The 10561-nt window shown below is 41.9% G+C and overlaps 1 protein-coding gene across 9 annotated transcripts; it reads left to right on the forward strand.

Moving 5' to 3' along the window:
- Positions 1-5043: 5043 nt before the first annotated feature.
- Positions 5044-10193, forward strand: LOC109902444 (C-C motif chemokine 17). 9 transcript variants are annotated; one of them, XM_020498792.2, is made up of 6 exons: positions 5299-6187; positions 7946-7994; positions 8698-8827; positions 9141-9288; positions 9546-9586; positions 9783-10193. In XM_020498792.2, exons 1-5 carry the CDS (start codon positions 6140-6142, stop codon positions 9582-9584), a joined length of 414 nt encoding a protein of 137 aa, XP_020354381.1. In that variant the 5' UTR covers positions 5299-6139; the 3' UTR covers positions 9585-9586; positions 9783-10193. The 9 variants fall into 9 exon arrangements, with proteins under 9 accessions (XP_020354382.1, XP_020354381.1, XP_020354380.1 ...); XM_020498791.2 differs by having other exon boundaries at positions 5425-6187; positions 9546-9624; XM_020498790.2 differs by having other exon boundaries at positions 5629-6187; positions 9546-9591.
- The last annotated feature ends 368 nt before the right edge of the window (positions 10194-10561 follow it).

Consider the following 10561-nt stretch of genomic DNA (forward strand, 5'->3'; position numbering starts at 1 on the left):
CTTTGGAAGTATGCTTGGGGTCATTGTCCATTTGGAAGACCCATTTGCGAACAAGCTTTAACTTCCTGACTGATGTCTTGATGTTGTTTCAATATATCCACATAATTTTCCATCCTCATGACGCAATCTATTTTCTGAAGTGCACCAGTCCCTCCTGCAGCAATGCACCCCCACAACATGATGCTGCTACCCCTGTGCTTCATGGTTGGGATGGTGTTCTCTGGCTTGCACGCCTCCCCATTTTTCCTCCAACCATAAACATGGTCATTATTGCCAAACAGTTCTATTTTTGTTTCATCAGACCAGAGGACATTTCTCCAAAAAGTACGATCTTTGTCCCCATGTCCAGTTGCAAACTGTAGTCTGGCTTTTTTATGGCGGTTTTGGAGACGTGGCTTCTTCCTTGCTGAGTGGACTTTCAGGTTATGTCGATATAGGACTCATATTACTGTGGATATAGATACTGTTGTACCTGTTTCCTCCAGCATCTTCACAAGGTCCTTTGCTGTTCTGGGATTTATTTGCACTTTTTGCACCAAAGAACGTTCATCTCTAGGAGACAGAAAGTCTCCTTCCTGAGCGGTATGACAGCTGCATGGTCCCATGGTGTTTATACTTGCGTAATATTGTTTGTACAGATGAACGTGGTACCTTCAGGCGTTTAGAAATTGCACCCAAGGATGAGCCAGACCTGTGGAGGTCTACAATATTTTTTTAATGAGGTCTTTGCTGATTTCTTTAGATTTTTCCCATGATGTCAAGCAAGGAGGCACTGAATTTATTAACCATAAATTTGTGGAGTGGTTGAAAAATGAGTTTTAATGACTCCTACCTAAGTGTATGTAAACCTCTGACTTCAACTGTATAGACTACATTTTAATAAGAAGGAAAGTACAAGACGTGAGAATCTATCCACCCAAAATAATGTAAAACCTCTAGCAGACACAATGCTTTACAGGGGGTCTAGCAAATGATCAGATCTATCTTTTGCAGACTAAAGGTAAAGACTTCTGGCATATTATTTCCAAACGTCTATTTTTCTGTCTGTAAGCACGTAGCGGAGAGACTACATTTGGATATACCATTATATCCTGTTTGTTTTGCTGTTTCAATAAAACATCAGCCCAGAGAGGGACTTGATAATAAAAAAGCATAATATGAGCTTCTCTTAATATTAGAATGGCTTACACCAGGACAGACGCACATGCTGGGGAAAGTGGCTGTGCTTGTGGTCTGCTGCTATGGCGAATAAAATGTATCTGGAGGAAATCAAGGCTGGACTAAAAATACAATTGTGTATGTACTCCTTGTGCATTCCTGAATAGATTCAGGTTTAGTGTATCAACAGAATAATGATTTTTGTGCATTTTTAACCCACCTCCCATGATATTACTGCAGAACATTTATATAATTAATTCCCACTTTTTTATGATGAATTTATTTCTAACTTTTCATTAACCATATATCAAATCTAACTTGGTAACTTTTCAGTATTTCTGAGAAATTCAGTCATTGACATTTATTTATTTCCTACCACCTTTTGGCACCAGTCAATTTGGGGGGGATCACTTATTATCTACAGCTGTAGGATCTTAATTTGATGTAGGATCTTAACTCTTGTTGCTGAGAATTTTCATGATTTACATAAATTCACAGAACTCCTACTCATACTAAATCACAATTATATTAAAATTGCAAAAAAAATTAAATCCCCTTTTTCTCCCCAATTGGTATTAGTTACTCATCGCTGCAACTCCCGTACGGACTCGGGAGAGGCGAAGGTCGAGGGCCATGCGTCCTCCGAAACACAACCCAACCAAGCCGCACTGCTTTTTGACACAATGCACATCCAACCCGGAAGACAAATTTTATTTGTCACATGTGCCAAATACAACAGGTGTACAGTGAAATGCTTACTTACTAGCCCTTAACCAACAGTTTAAAAAAGTAAGATAAGAATAACAAATAATTAAAGAGCAGCAGTAAATAACAATAGTGGGGCTACCGGTGCTGGGGCACTGGTGTCGAGGTAATTGAGGTAATATGTACATGTAGGTAGAGTTATTAAAGTGACTATGCATCGATAATAACCTTAGAGTAGCAGCAGCGTAGAAGAGGGGGGTGGGCAATGCAAATAGTCTGGGTAGCCATTTGATTAGCTGTTCAGGAGTCTTATGGCTTGGGGGTAGAAGCTGTTTAGAAGCCTCATAGACCTAGACTTGGTGCTCCGGTACTGCTTGCCGTGCGGTAGCAAAGAGAACAGTCTATGACTAGGGTGTCTGGAGTCTTTGAAAATTTTTAGGGCCTTCCTCTGACACCGCCTGGTATAGAGATCCTGGATGGCAGGAAGCTTGGCCCCGGTGATATACTGGGCCGTACGCACTACCCTCTGTAGTGCCTTGCGGTCGGAGGCTGAGCAGTTGCTGTACCAGGCAGTGATGCAATCTGTCAGGATGCTCTCGATGTTGCAGCTGTAAAACATTTTGAGGATCTGAGGACCCATGCCAAATCTTTTCAGTCTCCTGAGGGGGAATATGTTTTGTTGTGCCCTTTTCACAACTGTCTTGGTGTGCTTGGACCATGTTAGTTTGTTGGTGATGTGGACACCAAGGAACTTGAAGCTCTCAACCTGCTCTCCACTACAGCCCTGTCGATGAGAATGGGGGTGTGCTCGGTCCTCCTTTTCCTGTAGTCAACAATCATCTCCTTTGTCTTGATCACGTTGAGGGAGATGTTGGTGTCCTTGCACCACACGGTCAGGTCTCTAACCTCCCCATTGTTGTCTGTGAGCAGGCCTACTACTGTTGTCATCAGCAAACTTAATGATGGTGTTGGAGTCGTGCCTTGCAGTCATGAGTGAACAGGGAATACAGGAGGGGACTGAGCACGCACCCCTGAGGGGCCCCTGTGTTGAGATTCAGTGTGGTGGATGTGTTGTTACCTACCCTTACCACCTGGGGCAGGCCCGTCAGGATGTCCAGGATCCATTTGCAGAGGGAGGTGTTTAGTCCCAGGGTCCTTAGCTTAGTGATGAGCTTTGTCGGCCCTGCGGCTTTGGGAATGTTGACCTGTTTAAATGTCTTACATCGGCTGTGGAGAGCGTTTTCACAGTCATCCAGAACAGCTGATGCTCTCATGCATGTTTCAGTGTTACCTGCCTCGAAGCAAGCATAGCAGTTATTTAGCTCGCCTGGTAGGCTCGTGTCACTGGGCAGCTCTCGGCTGTGCTTCCCTTTTGTAGTCTGTAATAGTTTGCAAGCCCTGCCACATCCGATGAGCGTCGGAGCCAGTCGATCTTAGTCCTGTATTGACGCTTTGCCTGTTTGATGGCTTGTCGGAGGGCATATCGGGATTTCTTATAAGCTTCCGGGTTAGAGTCCCGCTCGTTGAAATTGGCAGCTCTACCCATTAGCTCAGTGCGAATGTTGCCTGTAATCCATGGCTTTTGATTGGGGTATGTACGTACAGTCACTGTGGGGATGACGTCCTTGATGCACTTATTGCTAAAGCCAGTGACTGATGTTGTGTACTCTTCAATGCCATTGGAAGAATCCCGGAACATATTCCAGTCTATGCTAGCAAAACAGTCCTATAGTTTAGCATCTGCTTCATCTGACCACATTTTTTATAGACCGAGTCACTGGTGCTTCCTGCTTTAATTTTAGCTTGTAAGCAGGAATCAGGTCAGATTTGCCAAATGGAGGGCGAAGGAGAGCTTTGTATCAGTCTCTGTGTGTGGCGTAAAGGTGGTCTAGAATGTTTTTTTTTTCTGATTGCATATTTTAACATACTACTAGAAATGAGGTAAAACTGATTTAAGTTTCCCTGCATTAAAGTCCCCGGCCACTAGGAGTGCCACCTCTGGATGAGCATTTTCCTGTTTGCTTATGGTGGTATACAGCTCATTGAGTGTGGTTTTAGTGCCAGCATCGGTCTATGGTACGGTATGTAGATAGCTACGAAAAATACAGAAACTCTGTAGGTAGATAGTGTGGTCTACAGTTTATCATGAGATACTCTACCTCAGGCGAGCAAAACCTTGAGACTTCCTTAGATATCGTGCACCAGCTGTTTACATATATGCATAGGCCCCCGCCCCGTGTCTTACCAGAGGCTGCTATTGTCTTACTTTTGGCCAGCTAATAGCCTAATGACTGATCAAGCAAAATCATGGACTAAATGTTCAAATCCTGTTGCTGCAGGATTATTTTTGCTTTGACTATAGGTCAAATTAAGATCCCACCCCTGTACCTTCTCAAATGGCAATTTTGTTTTTCTTTTGCAGCTTTTGTTATACACATCCATTTCCCCTAAATTAAAAATAAAACGCCCATTTTGGAAAAGTGTTCAGTTCCCTAACTCTAAGCACAGTTAAGACCATGTTTTGCAATGATTTGAAATAATTCCTTTTGTGTGTTTAACCAAACATGTTCTGGTTTAGTTTTACAGTGTATATAAATAAACAAAGCTGTGTGAACCACATATATTAGTTTGAGGACAGCCTGCAAAGTTTGTCTACTCCCACCAGAAGAATGCTAGGCAGCATAGAACATGCCAGGGTTTTTTCTGGATCAAAATGGGGCTTAGGTGGTGGGCGTGGCCAGAACATTATCGACAGAACATTTGAGGCCCCCTGATGGCTGCAGTGTCAAACTTTAGCTGTTTTAAAGCTGATTTCCTGCAATTCTACAAAATGTGACGTGTTTGAGATAATGTTGCAGTTTGAAAGCTACATTTCCTGCAACTCTACACCTTGCCATGAGTCTGAGAGAAAATATGCAGTTTTAAAGATAATATCCTGCAATTATAGACATCACTGGGGGCCACATGCCATGACAAAAATACTCCTAATTGCATAATTCTTTTACATTTGAGATTTTCTCTACTTTTATATCTGGTTTTAAGTCATTTTAAATTTGCACTATGCAGAAATCGCTCTGCAATTTCCTGGTTGCTAAAACTCTAATTTGCCTGATTTCAGTTTGTGACAAAATAAGCTAGTATAGTGTAGAAAATTATTGAACCATCTAAACTGCTGTGAAATATATTTTTCATAACTAAAAATATTGTTTCAGCTGTTTGAGGCTGGTGTACTAAACCGAAAGTAAAAGACGCAAAAACAAAACTTAAGACCGGGAAGCATAGAAATAGTGCACATAGAACATATCTACCGCTTCTTAGACCTGCTTCCAAGAAGAATTACAGATTTATAACTCACCATTCTATGTGAAATTGGTTGCGCGGCCAAAAAAGCTACATAATTAAGTTTACACTAAACGTTTTCCCACCCTGATTGCATTTTTTTCATATTTTTTTACCGTTTGGACATGGGCAGTCCGATAAAACACTTGGGTGCGGCCCGCCCAAGTCTTTTCAATGCAGAAGAAAACCTTGCATGCAGTGCCCTGGCTATAATAAAATATAATCACTACATGTTGCATGGATGGACTTAATTTTATTTTGACAGTAAATGAAGACATTCTATTAGGAATCGCTGTCATGTAAAGTAAGTATAGTTCCACAGGGCCTTTTGTCAAGATCAGAACATTCAAGCAATCATTATGTACCCCTGAAGAAACTTTGTTTATCCCCATTAAATTACTGTATATGCACATCTTCATTTTTATAAGTTTACTATTCCATTAGTCGGCACCGCCAAAAATTTTTTGAGTGGTGTGTGTCAACTCATGGTTTTTACAAGAACAGAACATGAACTGGGGACCACCTGTAATTTAGTGTAGAAAGCTGAGAAGTGTTCACTTTTCAATCTTCATGAAGTTGTAGAGTAGACAATGGCCCATGATGGCTATAATCACCCATCCACTCAGAACATTCCAGATAGTACATACCAAATGTTATGTGCTTGATAAATGATACATCTCAAAATTTGACACATTTGCTCCCTGAAACCTAACCTAACACTTTGGGTTAAGCTGCCCCGGCCTGTACCACAGGTATAGTTAGCTTTGCCCTACAACATCCCCGTGACATACCTATCCCTCCTCTGGCTCTCTACCTCCTCAAAGAGGAACACCGATTTAGTCGATGATTTACAGTCACTAGTTTTTTTTTTGACCTTTTTGTTTGAAAGTTTGTGCCTAGTATACTTTTACAGTGATCTCTTAATCGCCCCAAAGATATGCCGGAAATGTGTTTGGCTCAGGAGCAGACTGAAGTCAAGGGGAAGGTATGTTTTTGCAGCTGAAAGATTCCAGCTTGATTTCTTAAGGGTTGAATTCTTGCACGCTGCCCCCCCTCTCCCCTCCCTACCTCCCAGACTGCATATTTTTAATTCCAGGTCTCAGGTATGCACAGTCAGATAGTATGGATTACACTGGCCATGTCGTCTAATAAACGCCACTACCTAAAGCCTCGCATTCAGCAGAGATTTAACCTGTATTCATTTACCATGTGTTTTACCACATTGTCTGTTCATGGATGTTGCAACTCTCCTGGTGTTGTTCTATTGTACTATAACATAAGTAGTAGCTACTGCGGTAAAATACAAACCAGATATGGTGAAGTGACTCTTCTCAATAGTAGTTAATAGCTAAACACTTCCTTGTAATCACTGGAAGCATTTCTTCTAAGGTACATTAAACAGCGGGTAATCAGTCTCGTCATTAAATACAAAGGTTATTTGTGTTTTCCTGTCCATTGTTTTTCAGACAAGTGTTATTTCATTTGTGTCGTTGTAACTTAGCTTTGTTTTATGTAAAAAAAGATTTTCATAGCATTACTTCCACTTTTTTTCAACCATGTTAATATTGTTGAATACCAAAGGCATTAGAGAATGTGCTGTAATTCTGCAGTAGTTTCATTGCTTGGTTAGAAGGGTGGTTTTTGACTGGGGGAGAATCAGCTGGGTTCTAATGACACTCAACCTGCCACAGCAAACAGTCATTACCCAAAACCACACTCTGGGTCAGTCAATCCTCAACTGCCATCCAGTGTAGACTTTGCATCCATTTCCTCCATTAACATAGGCCATTTTATATTTGACATTTTGTATTTAGTTATAGTACTGAATTTGGGGACTTGTCAGACACTCTGTTCAGAAAGGCAAGTAAGAAACACACTTACAAACTACTCCTACACTTTGGATGCCATCGTGCTTAGCCACATGCGTTACACTTCTGACACCAAATGTTGCAAATTTATGGGGTAACCGTCTGGGACTTGCATTTGTGAGTCCAAGACCTTTGCCATTAAACCAAGAAAGGTCCAAGCCTCTTGAAAAGGTTGTTAGGTGTTCTACGGATAATGATTGTTAGAATTTAGCTGCTATTTAAAGTCAGTCACAGTCCAGACTCTATTGAACATGTTCAGCTGTACGTTAGTTGGCAAATCGGCTTCTCTTCTCAACATGTTATAATTTCTTGTGATCTATCTAATGGTAGAGAGCTGGTTGCCGTTTTATAGTTTTAGTGGTGATTTATTTTGGGAAACAGACTGCATGTAACTTGCTTGTGCTTTGAACCATGTTGCTACTGGAGATGCCTTTTGTCATTTTACATGAATGAAAACAACATGAATGTATTAGTGTCATGTGTTGCACAAGCTTTGGTGTTCCCTGTATTGTGCTTGAGCAGTCACCAGTCATAACATAGCTGTAAGACAAATGGGACACACCTACAACAAGGTAGAGCAGTTTCCACGACTGCATTAGAGAATGCCATAAATCTAGATTATTTTAAGAGCTTTTTTGGGGGGGGAAAGCACCTTTTTGAAGAGTGGGAACGACATGGAAATGAACACAGTGAGTGGGGCACTCAGAGTAGAGGGGGAGCTGGAGGGGGGAGGGTTAGGGAGTGCATGTGTGTGTTTGAGGGAGAGCGAGGGAGAGAGTGAAAAGGAGGGAGGGAGAAATATAAGAGACAGAAATAGAGGGGAAGGTAACACAGCAGATTACTTCCCTGCCAGGCTCACCATGTTTCTGTTGCAGACTGTGACTGTTATTTCCCTGACTGTCATTCTCCTGGGCTCGGTGGAAGGTAAGACACAATAACACCTACAGTGTATACCGTTAGCAGCATGCACCCTGCTGGGAGCCAGTTTAGCAGGGAAGCGAAGGAGAGCAAGCTAGAGGAGAGGGGAAGAGGGAATACTGGAGCAGCAGCAGGGAGAGCCATGGATGTAAATAGAGGGCTAGAATGAAGACTGATTTCACATCAAAACATTGAACGCTAATAACAAGCTAACTGAAAACCTCAGACTTTAATGGGGGGAAAAAAATGATATCAATGATGAAATATGACAAGGTTCAGAGCAGCTTTCATATGACACGCATATGGTAACTGTTTATCTCAGCTAATATTATTGTGCTTACTCACTCTGGTTGGATGAAAAGCCTTGTCATGTAGTCACAGTGCCACTGGCATAACAGCACATTATGGGGGATCATGGGATGTTCTAACTCCTTCTGACTGTCTGCACTCTAGATGACATATCCTGTCAAAAAGAGCAACCGTTACATATGAACCTTGAGATAGTCTAACTATACTGTATAGAACAGTGCAGTGAAATGCCTTACATTCCTACTAATATATGTGTGTTTATAATCTACAGTATCATAACAACCCTCCTTATGAGCCAATAGCAATCATATAGCCTTCATATACCGTAAGTGTGCTTTGACGAATTTGACTTAAGCGTTTGCCTCTCTCATCTCTCTCTCTCTCCCCCTCTCTCTCTCAGGTAACGGGGTACAGATGCAGAGAGATGTTCAGTGCTGTATGCAGTACTCCCAGGGGAAAGTGCGCACCAAAGACGTGCTGAGGTTTGAGGTACAGACGGAGGGGCCAGACTGCAGTATAAAAGCCATCATGCAAGTATTTCAACTATCCCGAAGCAACTCGCAGACATGGAAAATATGCCTCTCAGAGCTAAGAGGCATTGTCATCTATCCAGGTCCTGTTATGGCTCATGTTCTACTGTAATTGCCAGGGAAGTGAGGAAGGAAATATGTGGGAATAATAAGCCATCCCCCAAAAAATTATCCTCACTAGCCAACTTTGTTGAGGCTTTGGTTCAGAGAAGGCTTTATTAAAACCATGCTGCATATCTACAGTTTGTACTGTATGTTTCAGTTGGAAGGTTGTCGTGGTGAATGTTCTTTGTCTGTGTTGTTGTGGCTGCAGACTGTACACCAAGAAGGCGGTGAAGTGTGCTGACCCCAGAGACCGAAAGGTCAAGAGGTTACTGAGGAAGCTGCTCCAGAGGCAGAGGACCAAAGCACATAGGATCATGTGGCTCTACCCTCATGGCAACCTGCCAGTCATGTCGGAGGTGGGAAATATGCACTGTGTTTATACACATAGGGCTCAATTCAATCTAACCCACACTGCAGTTATACTACATTAAGATACTACATAAACATTCCTATGGTGGGAGTGATTGAACATCCAAAAGGCATTATTAGAAAGAGTGGAAATATTAGCTTTATTCAAAAGTATGCTGTAGACTTTTCCCCCTGATTATGTCTCCATAGACAATGGTTTTCCACATTTGAGTACACGGCTGAACAGTTTTATTTTCTCTATCAGGACAAGAAGGATGGGTGGGATGCCTTCCATGTGGAATGAGTGTGAGGTTGTTGTTACCACAAGAGAATTATTGTCATAGGTGACATGTGTTCTTCCTTTTACTCCAGGAATATTCTATTGTCTCTATGATCTAAAGCATGTAATGTTTATGGTGCAGTTAAATGACCCTTAAATTGCCCTTTGGGGACAATAAAGATTTCTTGAACTGAACCCGAACTATCTCTCCTGTCATTGCAGGCCAAGTAAACTTCCAGCGGCTTGTCATCCTAACTCAGCCAAGCTTTCTGACTCTCCAGTCGTCTCGTGTCAATATCTCCCTGGGAGTGTGGTGGCTGAGCTGTCATTGCCATACAGTCCATGAGAGGTTTTGATATATAGCTAAATGTATTTTACACTGACTGTCGCTAACTATGCCAAAGTATTATGCTAAGTATTTCTGATTACTCTAGCCCAAGGATCCCGTCTTCACCGTCAATGTATACCTGTTCAATGTATACCTGTTCAATGTATACCTGTTCAATGTATACCTGTTCAATTTCCTAGAGGGCTTGTTCTCGCCTGAAACACAATGTAATGTAGAAAAATGCACTGTCTGTTTAAACACGACATCTGAAGTGGATCTTTTCTAAATAAATGGACCTGAAAGAATAAGATTTTCTTCCGTATTGTAGCCTAGGCTCAATCTATAATATAGGTCAGTGGATTACTCAATGTATTAGTGTGGTTATAGTTAATTGGTTCAAGTAGCTACTCAATGATTTCTTATAGGTGCAGTTGTAACAGTAACTGCTATAAAACACGGCTGTATTAATAGCCCATAGAAGCAGCGTGTATTTGTACACACAAAGGTGGTGTTGGTTCCTCTCTGGCTGAGGCCCCACGCTGCTTCTGTTTACTGGCCCTGGGTGGGTGCACTCTGTTTGATGTCGAGGTACCCAGCACCTTCACTCAAAGACAAAAGGTAATTGATGCTTCCCATAGCGTTGAGCTTCTGGCTCAACATTGTTTGAGACGCC

The sequence above is a fragment of the Oncorhynchus kisutch genome, linkage group LG13 (assembly GCF_002021735.2).
Source record: "Oncorhynchus kisutch isolate 150728-3 linkage group LG13, Okis_V2, whole genome shotgun sequence".
NCBI lineage: Eukaryota > Metazoa > Chordata > Actinopteri > Salmoniformes > Salmonidae > Oncorhynchus > Oncorhynchus kisutch.